Genomic DNA, 18,968 nt, shown 5'->3' on the forward strand with positions numbered 1-18,968 from the left:
ATCGTCGGTAGCCTTTCTTGCAAGTACAGCTGTGCGCTTGGCTCTAAAACTAACCTTTCTGACATTTCTACAAACTCCAAAGATATGTGACAGTTGGATTGCACACGAAAATCTTCTACTTCCACCCTTCAGCATTGATCGACGTGCTACGAATCCTAGGTTCTGGATTAGCACCATGAACCACCTCAGCCACATAGGCGTCAGCGTCGCCGGCATTGTTTCTTGGTCGTCCTATGTCATATTGTCTGTTGTCAGGATTGTCAGAAGTATCCTTCACAAACATCATTGACGGACCAGCTGATGTGGAATAATTATCGGAATATCTTGCTAGACCCAATATCGTCGTGGCAACGTCGACGTTTTCCAGACATGATTCAACGTTTCTTCCGTCGATGTTACACGTGGCACTGTTTAACAACGCCACGATGCCATTATTGACAAAACCAACTCTAATATCAGCTCCATATTCGGTATCATCTCTTTTTAGAATTTCACCTTCTACTTCAGCGGGAAAGAAATATCTGCTTGTATCCTGAACTTGCAGCTCAGTTCGCCCACGCTGATTTGGCTCTCGTGAGTCGAAAGAAGAATAATATTGGTAATCGTGCACCGATTCATCCTTGAGAACTGGTGTATCTATGTCAAATGCTGGATCAGATACACGTTTAGACATTGTTTATATTCGTTATCGTTTAAGACGAAGATCACTTCCTGTTATTAGACTAGCAGCTATATTTCTTTTCTTTTTCTGACAGGGGTACACCAGCCAACTCTGCTAGTTGTTTATTTGAAGCTCGATTTATTGTTTTACTGACATTTGCAGGCGTAACTTCAGTGCGAGGAAATTTTACTGGCTGAGGTGTTCGTCATATCAATCGTGCTAATCTTAGATTACTGAGAATGCTTTACTAGCAGCATCACCAATAGTACCAATACCTTTATCACTAACAACATCACTAGCTTTCATTCCTATTTATTTTGCAATCGGTATTGCTTTTTGGACTATCTTTCTGAATAGAACATGAACAACATCGCCGAGTCCATCTCCGTAGATCACTTTATATGTTGGTAATCGCGAATGTATCACCCTGACCATTACAGGTCCACGTTGAGCACTATGTACGATCATCTTATTTTCTTGTCACTGATCAAATTGCATACTCGCAATCATTGCGGTAATCATCAACAATTTGATCAATGAGGGACCGATAAAATTAATGTCCATGATACTGACTGTATATAATCTCTGACAATTAGCAGCCGTTTCACTAATGATTTCTGGGGAATTATTGCCGGCTCGTAATCCACCAGTCAGAATTTCTAGTTTATCAACATTGGCAAGGACGTTATTGGGACAAGGTTTATCGGTTAACGAAAGTGTTTGTGTTTTTGTTTTGTTTTTACACTGCCGGTGGCAAGACCTTGGACGGATTTTGTACCTGGTTGTTGTAATATTGGCTATGGTTGTTGTAACTGTCGTTGTAGTAACCATGCAAAATATTTATCTATACCATTGATAAATGCAATATATTTTGTATCACTAATTCGGGTCTGATCAACTCCGTAGTGTATGCGAAATATCCATTTATACAAATTATCACGATATACAGCCTGATGAGCATACTTGGATTTTTTAAAAAAAAAGTTCTCTACCATAGATACTCTGCGCGGCAAACGCATATGTTTCTTCCACGCTGTCTCTTCGGTAAATTTATCATTTATTTCAGTTCTCTCTTGCTAGTTCTGATTCTTGTTCTGTTTCTGGTATAAGATCCTTTATATCGGTTACTTCAGAACGAAGCTGGTCGATATTATTAAGTATTTCTTGTGCTTGCGTTTGTGGTTGAGCAGCAGCTATTTCATTTGGAAGTAGTTCTCTTAGATTCTTTTCTGTTTGTTTAGTTATTTTTTTATTTTATTTTTTGTTTTTTCCCCAGTTGCTTTAGCCATTTGCTCTAAAGGGGAAAATACCTTTGTTAACCTTTGTAACTCCTTCGGTAGCCTTTGTAGCTGGTTTAAATAACTGTTCTGCCCTTTCTGCAAATTCCACCTGAGACTCCTGACGCTTTTGTAATTTCTGCTTGACAAAATCACGGACGGGAGTCAAGTTAGTTTAGTTGTGCGAGATTCCTTCGTTATCGTAGGATCGCTCAATATTATTTTATATTATTAATGATTTAATTATACCACCTGACCGCGTTGCAAGGGTGACGAACAGGTCGGTAAAAGAGGACGCATAAAAAATAAAATTACAAGCATCAATACATTTTTTTGCGATAACCCGGTTAGAGGTCTCTGTGATGCTTGTCTGTTCATTTTTGTAGGAACCTTTTTTTCCGAATTGAATGTTCTAAAACGTTTTCTATTCACCCTCCACCTAGTCTAAGTTGATTATTTAATATTGCTGAAAAATATTTGTCGGAATCACCCCGTTCTCATTTTTCTTAGGAAGCTTTATTTTCGCGGAATAACCCTCCTAAAATGTGGGGTTCACTTCACCACCTGCTGATTACTTTGTGGGCTAAAACCTATTTTAACAAGAACGACAATCATTTCCTGAAATTTGATATTTTATCAAATTATGCTGTACTGCTCTTTTAAACTAAATTACATATTTAGGTACATTGTAATTGTAAGAGAACAGAAACATGATAAAACAAACATGTTTCTATTCGATTTTATAGTCTAGCTTTTTATGCAGTTCAGTCTTTTAAATCCTAACGTTAATCAGTGGGTTTAATTATAAAAACAGAAGAAACAGAAAGACGTAATTTCAAAAAATATTTTACTATAGCAAACTGAAGTAACTTTGTAATGAAGGGCAAAATATTTCATGACCTTTGGGTATACACTTTTGTGATTTTGTTTCAGCGGGTACTTTTAGCGGAACATTCGGGTATATTTTGGCATATCCGTCGGTGTTATCTTTCCATCTAATGAGAAGTAGTAGAACATATTGTCTGGCTGTTTACATTTAAAAATAATTTATCGAAATATTTGAGAAAATATTTAGGATCACAGATTCAAATAAAATGAAAGATATCATTAACTGCACAGTAAATTATTTGTTTTTTCGAAATTATTTTAAAAGTAATTATTTGCTGAAGTCTTGAGTGCATGAATTTGAAGCGCATTTATTGTTTTAATATGAATAGGGAAAGATATTTGATGAACATTTTCGTAGGGTTCCTGCATCCACAGCTCATTCTCCCTCGGACGATGATGTTATCCGATTTAACACTAGTGACCTAAAGGAAAAAGGAACATGATTTCTTGATGATGTGGATAATTTGTACTCCGAGAGGAAGAATCCAACAGTGAGAAGGAAATTACTGATAACACATCTGAAAACGTAGACACTAAATAAAGTAGAACAGATGTTGGTTTAAAGCCAGTATATAAAGAGGGTTGCGATGGCCGAAAAAAAAGTATTACCAGTCTGATCCAAAATTCCATTTATGACCACGTGTTAAACATGAGAAAACTGATTTAAAAAAATGAGAAAAACGTAGTACTCTATCGCCGAGCTGATGGTGATACTACCCTGCATTGGAGAGACCGGAATGTATTTGCTAGTCATAAAGTACTCTGTTGATCAAATGTTATGTGATCATTCTACATTAACACAATGTATCATAATGACTTACATCCAATATAAAAGTATTAAGTATTGCTGGATACATGAAAAGTCTACATTATTTTCCGACGGTTTCATGCATAATTTTCTTAAGAGAATTGGTTTCATTTTTCTGAACAATTCAAGACATTAAGTACATATGAAATAGGTCATTAGTAACATCTGTGTGTGTGTGTGTGTGTGCGCACGCCGATGACACCTGTATCTCGGATTAGTTAGTAACACACAAGGCATAGTCTTTGTGTAGAAAAACTCGGATCAAGATGAGATCCCGATCAATATTATGAAGATCCCAGGACAGATGATCGAGATCGATAAGCATCCGGATCCGATGCAGAATGCAGAATAGAGTCGACATCAACAAGGGTGTTTGTTTAAGAATGCGAGGGTAAATTACAGACCCTGCTATCAGGACATCGAATGACCAATATCTTCAAGAGTGATATACCTTGTATTCTTTTGTATTCTTATATCGCGTGCTTTGAATGAGACTATGTGATAATAGCATGTAATTTTGGCACACACACACACACACACACACACACACACACACATATATATATATATATATATATATATATATATATATATATATATATATATATATATATATATATATATATATATATATATATATATATATATATATATATATATATATATATATTGTTTCATCGCAGTATCCCTTCCTGTCGGGCACCTGACAACGTTTTGGAATATCCCTCAAATCTCGTGGGCATCTACGTCTCCGCAACTGACGGATAAGTCCACTTTCAAGACTTATGTCAGAACTCTCGGGCCATTTACAAAAATTGGAATTGCGTTTGTGGGACTCTTTAAAAGGTTTGACTGGAAACGTGCAGGGTTATACATGGATACTTCAAGTAAGTACGAAAAATAATGTGTCTGGAATTAGAACCCAAATAGATATACAACTAAATCGAGTTTACTGTGGCAATGTTTGTTTTTGTGTGAATTGTTTCTCGAATCTGCTATTTCATCGAAAACCAGCAGCCATCGTCATCTGTGCGATATTTTGTATTTTTCTTCTACACTAATAGTTATTTTCCCACGTCATAAGGGTTACTACTTCTATATTAGATCATACTACGTGTTATTATAGGTTCTACTAACTTTATAATATATGGAAATTAATGACCCTTATGAACTTCAAGGGGAGACTGAAAGTAAACAAGATGTAGTTACTGTAGTAGGTCAAATGAAGGTAGGTCACTGTAAAAGACACAAACGTAAACGTAAAAGCAGGTCACTGTAAAAGACACAAACCACTGTCAAGGTGAGCAATTTATAGCTCCATAAATATTAGTAAACTGTATGGAACACTTGCTATCAAAATTCTGGTTAATAGCAAACATCGGACGTCTTTTATTTTTGCATACCACTCCTTTTTTAAACATGTCAATAAATAATCAATTAATAGGGAGAGGATTTTTAAATCAAGGAAAACTCAATCTAGTATAGACTTTGAGGTAGACAATCGTTTTACGAAACTAAAAATAAGAAAACACAAACAAAACATCCATCAAACAGTCCAAAAGATGCAATATTTACACAGAATTAAACTCCTTTGTAAAGCTTATGTCATTCTATAAAATTATTAATATAAATACTCGAAAGTATTTTGTCAAGAATACGAGGAACTAAATCATGCATTCCTAGTTTACGGTATTTGGTTTCTCTGCTAAACAATTCAGTCAGTCAGCTTTGCTCGTCACCCCTGCCGGGGTATCGGCTGCCCACAAAAGTTTGCAGAAGACTTCTGTCCTGTGCCATCCCCTCGAGCTGACTCCAGGTGTGACCCAGCTTAGTGATGTCCACCTCAAATGTTGCCAGGTGTTTTCTTGGTCGGCCCCTCATCCGCTTGCCTTGAGGGTTCCACCTCAATGCCTGTCTGGTAATGTTGGTTGGCGGCTTACGTAGGGTGTGTCCTATCCAACTCCACCTTGTCTGGGCGGTTCTTTGCTACAGGTTGGTGTTGCTGATGGTGTCTGGCCAGCGGATCTGGATAATTCTTCTGCGGCAGCTGTTGATGAAGGTCTGAACTCTCTTTACGGTCGACTTGGTGGCTCTTCAGGTCTCTGCGCCATACAGTAGGACTGAATTCACTTTGGAGTCGAACAGCCTGATCTTGGTAGTCAAAGAAATTTCTTTGGAGCTCCAGATGTTCTTGAGCTGTATGAAAGCTGCTCTCGCCTTTCCGATCCTTGCCTTGACGTCTACGTCTGTGTCTAACTGATGGTTGATAATGCTGCCTTAGTACGTGAAGTACTCCACCTCTTTCAGAGGGCTTCCACGCATTGTGACTGGGTTGTTACAGACATAATTGATCTTAAGGATCGTGGTCTTGTCTTCATTGATGTTGATGCCAACTTGTGCTGATTTGGCTACAAGTACATCGGTCTTGTCCTGCATTTGCTGCTGATTATGGGACAAGAGCGCTAGGTCATCGGCAAAGTCCAGGTTCTCTAGTTGACTCTACAATGTCCACTGGATCCTATTTCTCCTCTTATTGGTGGACGTCTTCATAATCAAGTCATTGGCGAGAAGGAATAGAAACGGCGACTGCAAGAAGCCTTGCCTCACGCCAGTTCGCACTAGGAAACTATCTGTGTGCTGTCCTGCATGAATGACTCTGCAGGACATTCCGTTATAAGTGTTCTTGATCAGGTTCACCAGCTTGGTTGGGATGCCGTATTAGCGAAGACGTTTCCATAGTTTCTCTCGGTCCATGCTGTTGAATGCCTTTTCATAATCGACAAAGTTAATGTAGAGCTAAGAATTCCACTCCAACGATTGCTCCACTATGATGCGAAGAGTATCTATTTGGTCCATACACGATCTGTTCTGCTGGAAACCCGCTTGCTCGTCTTGTAACTGTGGGTCAACAGCCTCCTTCATCCTCTCCAAGAGGACCGATTTAAGACTAGACATTCCCTGGTACTGACAAGAGTGTGATTCCTCTGTAGTTGGAGCAATTGCTGAGGTCGACATTCTTTAGGATCTTGATGAGGTGTTCCTCTTTCCAGTAGGTCAGTATTTCTTCTTCCTCCCAGATCTTCTCAAAGAGGTGGTATATTATTTTCACTGAGGCCTCTAGGTCTGCTCTGAGGGCTTCTGCTGGGATGTCATCAGGTCAAGCTGCCTTGCCGTTCTTCAGCTGGGTGATGGCTTTCCTGATCTCGTCTTTGGTGGGATTGTCACAGCGTATGCGATCTGCATTGGCTGGGTGGATTTCTGGGGGATTTAGTGGTGTTGGCCTGTTCAACAGTTCTTCAAAATGTTCTGCCCTTCTATTCATTTGTTGTTCTGTAATTGATATGGTCTTTTCCTGCTTGTCCTTTACGGGTCTCTCAGTTTTGATGTACTTGCCGGACAGCTTCTTGGTGATGTCGTACAGCTTCTTCATGTTTCCACTTCCGTCCGTTTCTTCTGCCTCTGCTGACAGTCCTTCAACGTAGTTTCTCTTGTCTATATTGATACTTCTCTTCACTTCTCTTTGGGCATCAGTGTACTTGTTTTGTACCTTTACTTTTGTAGTTCTTGTCCTACTGCTATGTACTGCTGCTTTCTTCTGTTTCCTCTCCTGCATTTTGCGCAATATTTCGGCTGAAATCCATTCTTTCTTCTGGTGCTTCCTGGGGCCTAGTACTTCTTGATTTTACTGCCTCCTTAACTTTCTGCCATCTGTTGTTCTCATAGTCTTCCTCATCTTCAAGAAGCTCATGTAGCACTTGGTGCTTGTTGCAACGTGCCAATCTGTATTATTTTCAGTTTTGCATCTTTCAACAGGCTTATGATATACTTTTATTTCTTCTCTTTTGTGCCCTTCCAGTTCTTCTTCAGATTAAGTTTCAGCCTTGCGACAACTAAGTGGTGGTCAGATGCCATATCTGCTCCCCTCTTCACCCTCACATCTTGCAGGGATCTTCTGAACTTCTTGGCTATACAGATGTGGTCAATCTGATTTTCTGTCAAATGATCTGGTGATATCTATGTGTTCTTGTGGATTCACTTGTGGGGAAAGATGGTACCTCCGATGACCCGGTTGTTCAGTGCACAAAGGTCTGCAAATCTCTCGCCATTTTCGTTCATCTCGCCCAGGATGTGGATCCCTATCACTTGTTCGTACCTGTTGTAGTCTGACCCAGCTTTGGCATTGACGTTAAACAATGCAGCATCATATGATATAATTTTCTCTTTAAGAATTTATCTTAAACTGGAATTAAGCAATGTATGAGTATCAAGTTCTTTCCATCTCTCCAAAGTGAAACTCCCTTTGAGTACTCATTAATGTGAGAGCTAATAGCGGCAAGACAAACTTATTAGGACTACAAAGAATTTGTACAGAATATATTAAACTAAGATTCACTCCGTACACATTCTGCTACGTTGCTCTACTTTTGTTTATTTAATTTAAATTTGAAAGTATGGCGAAACTAAACAAAATTTGAAAAGGTAAAATATGTGCATTTGTCATGTATAAATTATAGACAAGGTCGGAATATACTTCAAGTATAAAAGGTACATTTTCCAAAGTGTCTTTTTTTGTACATATGTACAATTCTTAATTGACGATTCGGTTGGTTTATTAGCAAACAGCAAGCGTTTTAGAAAATCCAATATTTGTTAATTTATAACAGCTTATTCTAACTTATGGTACTTGTATGTCTCGTCTAATGGTTCTTTATTTGAAGCAACCAACGCAATTCGACAAGTGTTTTGCATTATTGTATTAATGAACTTCACAATTACGTACCTAATGGTTACAATTATAAAAATATTTTGATGCTCTTATACTCATTATCATTTACCCGTCGTTGTCGTGATAGTCGTCATCATGATGATAATGATCATCACCATGATCATCAACTTCATCATAATGTTATATTATGCACATATTCTGTCTAAACGGTAACTATCTTTAATGAAGTTTGACGGAGAAACTAAGTTTTAAAGGATTTTTAAATCCTTCTATTTTTTAAGGTAACTAAATAGCTGATTACGTTAACAATTATTTCATTCACCTGTCAAACAGTACTGGAAGAGATAAAACATTCGAAACTAAGTAAATATGTACTTTGGTGTGATTATTATTTTTTGTATAGGGAAGGAGAGACATGCCTTTTCTGTGAAATGAAAACTATCATTACTATTATTATTATTATTATTATTATTATTATTATTATTATTGGTGTTGTTGTTGTTGTTGTTATTATTATTATTATTATTATTATTATTATTATTGGTGTTGTTGTTGTTGTTGTTATTATTATTATTATTATTATTATTATTATTGGTGTTGTTGTTGTTATTATTATTATTATTATTATTATTATTATTATTATTATTATTGGTGTTGTTATTATTATTATTATTATTATTATTATTATTATTATTAACAGATGAAATCTGCAGTTACGCAGAGCAAGGCATCATTGGAAAATTCCGTGACAGCAATATTACAGTGGCTCAATATTTCCAGCTCATTGGAACAGTATCAAGTGAAGACATAGATCGTACCCTAAGACTGTTTAAAAAGAGTGCTAGATGTAGTTATTGTTATTCTTATCATTATTTTTGTTTCATTGTGGTTACTGTTACTGTCATACCTGCCTTTATTATTATTAGTAGTAGTAGTAATTGTTGTTGTTGTAGTAGTATTAGTAGCAGTGGTAGTAGCACTAGTAGTAGTAGTAGTGGTAGTAGCACTAGTATTAGTAGCAGCACTAGTACTAGTATTAGCACTAGTAGTAGTGGTAGTAGCAGCACTAGTAGCAGTAGTAGCACCAGTATCAGTAGCACCAGTAGTGGCACTAGTAGTAGTAGCAGTAGCAGTAGCACTAGTAGTAGTAGTAGCACTTGTAATAATGGTAGTAGCACTAGTAATAGTAGTGGCACTAGTAGTAGTAGTAGCACTAGTAGTTCTGGTAGTAGCACTAGTAGTAGTAGAAGTAGGACTAATAGTAGTAGTAGCAGCACTAGTAGTAGTAGTAGTAGCTACAGTAGTAGTAATAGTAGTAGTAACACTAAGTAGTAGTAGCAGTAGTAGTAGCACTAGTAGTAGCAGCACCAGTAGTTGTTGTGGGGTTTAACGCCATTTTTCAGCACGATAGGCTATACATGGCGGCCAGTATTAATGGTGGAGGAAGAACCCGGAAAACCCCGAAAAGAACCACCGACCCACGAGAAGCTACTGGCAAGCTTTCTCACATGCCCACATTGGCTGAATCTTAGACTCGAACCGCCGCAGACAGAGGTGAGATGGCAGTGATCCGTAACGAAGAGCGCTTTAGACCACTCGGCCACTCGGGGCCCCAAGCACCAGTAGTAGTGGTAGTAGTAGCACTAGTAGCAGTAGTAGCACCAGTAATAGCAGCACTATTAGTAGTTCGTAGCACTAGTAGAGTAGTAGTAGGAGTAGTAGTAGCACTAGTCGTAGTAGTAGCAGTGGTAGTAGCACTAGTAGTAGTAGGAGTAGCACTAAAAGTAGTAGCAGTAGTAGTAGGGGCATAATTAGTGCTAGTAGCAAAATAAGTAGCACTAATAGTAGTATTAGTAGTAGTAGTAGCAGTATTAATAGAAGCACTAGTAGCAGTAGCAGTAATAGTAGTAGTAGCACTAGTAGTACTAGTATTACTAGTGTCATTTGTAGTGTTAGTAGTAGCAGTAGTAGTAGCAGCAGTTGCAGTAATAGTAGTAGCACTAGAATTAATAGTAGCATTAGTAGTAGTACTAGTAGCAGTAGTAGTAGCAGCAATAGTAGTAGCAATACTAGTAGCAGTAGTGGTAGTAGCACTAGTAGTAGTAGCAGTAGTAGTATTAGTAGTAGCAATAATAGTAGCAGTAGTAGTAGTAGCACTAGTAGTAGTTGTAGTAGCATTTAAGATCTATATTTTTAGTTCGTCTGCACGAAAATGCAGGACAGCTTATACATTTTGTAATACACAAGGTGGCATCTTTCCCTCTGTTACTTATACAGTTATGAATACAAACACGTGCATACATAACGAAGAGTACTATGCCATCATGCCCAAAGTAGGTCACTGTCACATACTCTCAGGCTCAAGCAGTCATTAAAATTGTCATGATTATGACCTTTCTTGGACATTTTCATGTATACTCATGATCCTTGATACATGCATGCATCATAAGGAATACTCTACCACGATATTAAAAGTAAAACATCATGACCTGCTTTTGATGCTTTCAACCTTCAACGTTCCGGTAACTTTCTTGAACCCTGTTGCTTGTACAACCATCAAACTTGACACGACTATACGGCCTGACCTGTACATCACCATATCAAAAAAAGTTTCATCATCACTCAGTTTGGATTATCTTTTTAATATGCAAGTTGAAAACTCTAGTTTCTAAATCAATAAATGCAGGCAAGTTTTGAAATCTTTTGACAGCTTTGCATTTTATTATTTATATTCCACCTATTAAAAATATTCTTCAATTACCGGTCAAGACATGGCTTCGACCAATGAATTACATTAGAGGCAGGATTAAATGCTGAACTAAATGATTATTTTCTGCAATGTATTATTAGTATATACGATATCTGCATAGTTGGACCATAATCTCTGTTGAAATTACTATTTCTACAATTGTTTTTAAGATAATACGATGATATCTGCATAAGCCCTTTACGTATATTTATACGTTTGTTCAACTAATCCTTTGTGACAAGAACTTAGATTGGTTAAAATCACAGCATCCAAATCCGAAAACAGGAAGTTATTAGTTCATAGCAACAGAAGGTAATAAGTTTTGTATTTACGTGCCCTTGTTCCTATGACTGTACTTGTAAACAAGGGTTCGTCAGACTCTTTAGTATTTTAGGACTAATTAGAAGAAGAGAACTTTATATTTTATTGGATTAGTTAGAGCCATTCATGCACTCGATTTTCATGATTCATGGCGTCATAAATTCTGTAAAACGTCCAATTCAGTTTTTGTAGATAAACAATGTCTGAAACACACACACACACACACACACACACACACACAGCCAAATATTTTGATTAAATGTGTCAAATATATGTTTACCTGAGAGTCCCTAGCAGGTCTAACATATTGTTTCTATTGTAGTAATCATTATCTGTTCGCCAGAGAAACTGCGTAGTATAATGATAGCGGCATGTCGAGCGGAAATGTGTAATGGTGACTATCTGTTTATGATGCCTGCTGCATTGGCTACAGACAACTTTGAAACGGAACTACTTTGGCGAGCCGGTAACGAAGATGACGATGAGGCAAAACATGCCTTTAGATACTTGTTATATGTAAGGATATTTTAAATAGGATTGAAACTTTCACAATATTTAAATAATGATGTGTGACCCGGGCGAGTATGTGACCTTAAGACTTAAATGTTAGTATGTTAATTTTTTTGGGAAACAATTATAAATTTTTGTATCTGCTTCAAGGACGGGACAGATCATGTTGTCTGGTACTAACTTTAGAAGAGTAGGATTTAAAATCATTGGATGGCATGCGCTGAAAGAAAGTTTCATATGCACCAACAAATTGAGTATATGTAACCAATATATTTGATCAACATCACTTCGGACGTAAATATTAATGGAGAGAGAGAGAGAGAGTCTATTGAAAAGTAACGTATTACAAAGGTATATACATACAATCAAATTATAGTACGTACTCTCTCCACACCAGTTTCTTTTGATTTATGACAACTATAGTAATTCGTACGTTCATCTTTATTTACATGCTAATTTGTTTGAAAAATGATAAAGTTTTACTCTTTGATAGATCACTATAGCAAGATGGCCTAATGAAGAAATCAAGCAAGAGGTGCTTTCCTTCCAAAAAGATATACCATTACGCATGCTTCAACCGCCTTGGAATAGTTCTTTTGCCCTCGATCATGGATATTTGGTTTGTATAAATTGATAGTGATATCGCTCACACGAGACCGGACATTGATAGGTTTAATCGAGAAATTTGAAAATATTTATTTTTTTTTGTTCTTCTTTTCTTCGTGTAGTTCTACTTTGCAAGAAAGCATCCAGACAATATTTTCAAATTTTTGGCAAACATTCAGAGAATCCTGAATGATGTCATCCTAAAGCAAGGAGCACGTGATCAAGGCAAACTATAACGACTCTTTCGCAATATATTCATGGGATATGAAAAAGAATACTCTGCAGCGCTTTTCAATATTGTCTTAAAAATATATAATTCGGATTTTATTCGAAATCGGAATGTAAGTGACAATATTTAATTAATACATAGTGCTTTTTGTAAAAGATAATTAATCTCTTTACTATTTATCTTGATTACAGTTTCTCAAGACATTTACTTTTAATAACGAAAGAACTACCCTTCAGACTTGTTGCTGTATTAAAGAAATGCAAACATGAAACAGATATTTTATGCAATTCTTACAGAAAATAATTTTCTTTTTGCTTTAGGGAAGCAAGTATGCGCCATATCTCCACGATGCCACCTATCTCTATGGGTTATGGATTAACTACACTATCACCCATAACATCAGTGTTCGAGATGGCAAAAAAATGTTTGAATTCGCTGCAAATACCACTTTTACGGGTAAGAAAGAAAGACTTGCTTGATACGGCCGATTCTAGTAGGAAACCGTTCCCCAAATGAAGTAGGTAAACAACCCCACAGCCAGCCTAGAACCATTTGGTCCCTGGATTATCCTGATTTTGAATTATCATTGAAGTCATTTTTACCAAAACTTTTGACAAAAACAATAAAATAACCAGTCAACAATAACATTGCAAGACCGTCTGGTTTGAGTCTTACAATTTCTGTTACAGTTTGCCTATTATTCAAAACAGAAACATAAACGAAGATAGGCATACGAGATTCTTGCAGCAATCAACTTTTGTGGCAGTGGCTGGAAACAAGCGATAGCGCCACCTGAAGAATAGTCTATCCCGGGTTGATCTTATGTGTACGGTTTTACAATGTCAGCCATTATGGCGCATTTTGACTGTACACAAAGACTGGAGACATTATTTTTAAATAAAACTCCTTTCTGTAGGTCCTCGTCAATACCCTATTTTCTTTTAAAACAATCTCATGTAAAGCAAAAATAAGTTAATACACTGAACGCTTTGTTCACAACTTTTGCCTGAGCACTTGGGAAATATTTTTGAACAATCAGTCTCGAACCCGTCATTCGTGCTCTACAACCATTTGGACTTCGAAAGCCATGTGTGATCCATCAACGGCATTTGTGGAATCCACTTCCTCGTCGCCGTCGTCAGTATCATCATATGTATGTCTTCATCGTTCTCAGCTTGTCTTGATTTCCACCCTTATTTCCCTCCTACCACAACAACGAACACCACAAACACCAGCATCGGCATTCTTTTTTCTTCTTGAAAGATGATTTCAATTTTTTCTTTTTCTTGTTCTTTTTTTATCTTCTTATTCTTCTTCTTTATATCGTTATTATTATTATCATCATTATTATTATAATTATAATTATAATTATTATTATTATTATTATTCAGGTGTGAGTGGGCCTGTTCATTTTGACAAAGACGCCGACCGTGAACCGTTCTACTGGTTCTGGCATTTCTCTCATCCAGAAGGTTACCCCCGCATAGCAGCTCTAGCTAACACCAAGTCAAAGGGGGATGAGGTACATACCCGATTACACTACCTAGAAATGCATACCACTAAAAAGTTTAAAGTTTACGTGGTTTACGTTAAAAGCAAAATAGTTGGTCGCTTTATTTGTAAGACCCTATCTAATTATTGCATACAAGGGAAAGTTTACTAAACGATAACACAGGCAATTACAGGCCGTATATGCGAGTACTTTACCTATTTAGTGTTGCCTCGAATATATAATTCGCATGATCTTGATGTTGTAGACACTTTTTAAAATCCATTAATCCCCGACAACGTTCCTCTAGATTTCATAAACAAATATGGCTGATGACACTTGTGTGTTGGTTACGTCCCGTTCCAAATTGACCGGACATTAGTCTGTTGTGTTAAAGAAATCAAGCAATCTACTTAGTGCAATCAATGAATGAGAAAATACAAGTTTTCAGAGATATAATGACACGTACGAATTCCACGAACATACAAGTATTTATATGAATAATAAACAGATGGTCTGGAGCAGGAATAAGGTGTTCTAACTTTGCAGTATGCAGAGATTTTAAGATACTCGAATATGCAGCTGCTATAGATTGCACAAATAAATCGTAATGTAATCCTGGTCTTTATCCTTGAGATTTGCTGTTGACATTTTAACCATAACCTGATTCCCCTGTCGATAATAACTTAGAATCGCCTTTAATATTAATCGGTGTATCAACAGATCTTCTAGAACTGAATAATGCATGTACGATATCAATATACTGGCGATAATTTGGCAGCATGTTTGTAGTTATGTATGCATGTTTTGTTTAGAAATACCGTATTTTGTATGTCACTATTGAATATAAAAGTATGAACTGCAAATAGTCTTATATTCCGTTGCATAAGGCGTGGATTCATTGAAACATTTCCGCGTCAACTTTTAAGGAGAAGAACTGCATGAACCGGTCATTCCATACAGGAAACAGCTTATTACACGACGTTTGTATCCATGTCTGTTTTAGTTGCTCTAGGATTAGCGCTATAAAATACAATCAGTACATTGACATGACAGGCTAACGATATTAGCACACATTTATTGGAAGATTGTGAACACAGTGTTTTAGATACAGTCGGTTGCTCTTCTAATTACAACTGCAGTCCCTTGCAAGAATATTGGAAATATTGGCATCACGTGATTTTGCAGAACACCCAAAGAAAAATAATGACTATTTTAATGCAAAATTTCAAACCAGATTAAACATAATAATAGGAAGACGATAAAATATGTAAATGGATTGTGTTTGATTTCCAGTACGTGCTCCTCACACATACTTAAGCAAACCAACGGAAGGTTGGTGTCACACGTGTAACTGGACGAAACTCGCCCGTATTGATTTGAGGGTGGCAAAACAAAGTTAAAAGAATGTACTCTGCCAGGAAACAGCAAATGTCAACGTGGTTTTTGTTGTTATTACGTCAGCACGTTAGCATGTGCTTTCTACACGATGAATCAGGCTTGGGGTCGGGGGCTGCTGAACAGTTTTCTGACTCGCGTGCTGGGAATAAATATGCTGAGAACAATATATGTACTTTTCATTTTCTTTACATACATTACCTGTCTTTGATGCATTATTTTCTTATTTTTTTATACAACAAAACTGTGAACGGTCCTTTGGTTGGTATCATGTGACTACTGCACCTCTGATGTCGTGAACATATAGGCTGCTAGATTTTGATATTCGCTTTGGACTTGATTGGCAATACAAATTGGAGAGTACCGAACAAACTTCGTCAACGTCATGGTTTTGTCCTCTCTGTCGATGAATTAAAGAGGTTACGAAAATTATGCTAGTAATATTTAGTAGAGGAATCATCTTTCTATCGAGTTCATGTAGGTAGGGTTAGATGTTAAGTCATTTTAGTTTGCTATGCCCTTTAGTAGGTGGCTACCCTATGCCGAAACGTCGTAGTTTGGGCTAATTCGAATTTTGCGACAGGCAACGTATTTTGACCTCACATCCTAACACAAATGTCAAAATATATCAAATGGGGTGGAAAAGTTCAGAGGAAACTCGGACTATGGGAAAACCAGCAGCCGAAACTAATTCCAAAAAAGGGGTCACCAATAGCCGCGGTTAAATCTGCTGTCGTCATTTAGGAAACAATTATATTACAGGCCAAAATGGACTCGTCGCATCTCCTGACTCACATTATTTGATCTGTTTAGAATTAAAAAGCGAATGGATCTGGCAGGAAGTGTAAACCAGTTAACAGTAGTTAGGCTTCTGTACTTAAGATGAAAACAGGCAATGGACTCACTAATCCATGCAGTTGCTATTTCCCGTTTTCTGTATTGTATAATGCAGTTTTGAACTTGACGCTCTTTCATTTGTCAGAGATTATCAGACGTTAGGAAAGATATTACTCAGTAATAATACCATAAACGTTTTTGAATATTCTGTTGATTTTGCACTGTATTTACCATTGCCAGTATTAATATGTTCAAATTAAATTGATTTCTACGGAGGTATTGTGCAGTGTAGTTGTTGTTATTGTTTTCTGCAAGTATTAAAACTAAGCTTTCGTTATGTTGGGACCTTTCTCTAGGAAGAGTTAATGAATCACAATATCCCAGTGTCAAAACGCGCTATAGTGGTTGCTTTTGCGTTATGTTGAGGTAATAAAGGCATGCTTGCTAATAATTGTTCAGTGTGTCTGATTAACAAACAGTGGGTTAAGTATATGAATCCTTTCCAGACGAGTTTCTCAGTTGTAGTATAGTGTAACTCTATACGAGACAAGTTACTCATATGGTACATACATATTTATATGCATACATACCATTACACGCCAGTCATATTCGATCATTCAGAGTGAATCAATCAGACAATCAATCAGAAAATGAATACATCGACCACAATCAATCCCAATTAAAACAATCAATCAGAATCAATCAGTCAGACTATGGATCAATCAATCCAATATCTACCAAGAATGTAATGTGTTTATTTTTCCTTTGAGTACTCAAACAAATCTGGCAGATCGCACTATGGCATGAAAACGTTGTGTTCTTCATGGATCACAATGTCTCATGATAACCATGTTTTATTCATGGATCACACTGTGGCATGATAACCTTGCGTCCTTCCTGGATCACACTGTGGCATGATAACCTTGCGTCCTTCGTGGATCACACTGTGGCATGATAACCTTGCGTCCTTCATGGATCACACTGTGGCATGATAATCCTATTTTCTTCATGGATCACACCATGGCACGACAACCCTTGTTTTCTTCATGGATCACAATCAACGCCAGTAAACAATATATAAAGAATTTATTCGAAAATCACTTAGTTAATGAAGTGAGCACACGATAAAGTTCCGTAAAGCCTACAAAACTTGCCCGACATAGGAGAAAAATGATGTAGGGCAAATGCATGAAGAGACTTCTGGTTTTAATTTTTAATGTGATTTGTTAATCACGCACGCACACACACACATGTATATACATGAAAGGATCAGATTAATTGCTTGTACCTGGTCCGACTGGATACTCGTGCAAGGCACGATCATTTACCATTGCATAATATCTTTGCAGTTAATAGAAACAGCCAATTGGGAGGGCTTTACCTGGCACACGGCAGACGGAATGCCCCCGAAGGACATACCTATATGTGGATTCGAAGGAGAATATTGTCCTCAAGAACGTGAAGGTACTTATCGGAAAATAAAATATGTGTGTGACTTTTAACGTAGCTTTAACAATTGTTTAGTCATATCGTAAAGATGTCTGCATTGTGACAGCTTATAGTGATGTCTAGCACCGGGGCATCATGCCGCAGACATGTAGCGTCATGTCCCACCCAGTCACATTATCCTGGCACCAGGTTCACCAGACCTAACACTAACCTTTTAATGCTGAGCCCCTAGCAAAGCAGCTGCTAGTGCCGTTTTTATAAGTCTTTGGAATGACTCGGTCGGGGTTCGAACCTGCGACTTCCCGCATACGAGCGGACGCTCTAACCACTAGTCCACTGGAGAGGTCGAAAAATATAATATAAATAGTATTGACCTTGCAAGTTTGATTTACAAATTTAATGCCATATTTAATTTCGCGTCAGTTTTCTCTACAGTTCCTCCAATAAAGAGAACATATATCTATCCATTTACCAAATGTCATGCTTGATCTTTATGTCTCTCTATCGAGAAAGAGAGGCAGATACTGCTAAACGTTACACCATTGTGCACAAGGTCTTACCAAGCGATGCACCAGTAGCTCAGTCATCCTAGGCTATACAGTGTACAATATAAGTGTACTCTTAGATGTTTTAGTGTGCTAAACACAAAGTACACATCGTTTAATGGTTGATTTATGCACCATTACGACTGCAACAATGATATTGTACACACGACTGTTTCCCCCTTTGCCTAGTCAATTATTCGACTTTAGCCAGTCTGATGTCATACTGTTAAATAATAACATAATATCTCAGTTTCACCAAGAAAAACTTTTATTTTATTTTTTAATTTAAGGAGAAGATTACTATTTTTAGTTTTCTCTGTTTCTTGGTTGAGGTTGAGGTAGGGGCACAATTTGCTTCCGGCCTGTGCTATCAGACGGACTCAAGCGGTAGAGTATGCTGATTTGGCCATCTTCAACGTTATTGACATTGAGAACCAGATTCAATGTCACTATTTGAACTATGCTTTAAATTATA

The 18,968-nt window shown here is 37.2% G+C and overlaps 1 protein-coding gene across 1 annotated transcript in view; it reads left to right on the forward strand.

Moving 5' to 3' along the window:
• LOC149775211 (atrial natriuretic peptide receptor 1-like) overlaps nt 1–18,968 on the forward strand; it is a 113,129-nt gene that overhangs the window by 39,090 nt on the left and 55,071 nt on the right. Inside the window, exons 4-9 of the mRNA XM_089944373.1 lie at nt 4,318–4,521; nt 11,774–11,946; nt 12,434–12,559; nt 13,096–13,231; nt 14,167–14,297; nt 17,849–17,963. Of these exons, the coding sequence (XP_089800499.1) occupies nt 4,318–4,521; nt 11,774–11,946; nt 12,434–12,559; nt 13,096–13,231; nt 14,167–14,297; nt 17,849–17,963 (885 nt within the window). The remainder of the gene's footprint in view (nt 1–4,317; nt 4,522–11,773; nt 11,947–12,433; nt 12,560–13,095; nt 13,232–14,166; nt 14,298–17,848; nt 17,964–18,968) is intronic.

The sequence above is a fragment of the Sinohyriopsis cumingii genome, chromosome 19 (assembly GCF_028554795.1).
Source record: "Sinohyriopsis cumingii isolate HCF-2022 chromosome 19, ASM2855479v2, whole genome shotgun sequence".
Lineage (NCBI taxonomy): Eukaryota > Metazoa > Mollusca > Bivalvia > Unionida > Unionidae > Sinohyriopsis > Sinohyriopsis cumingii.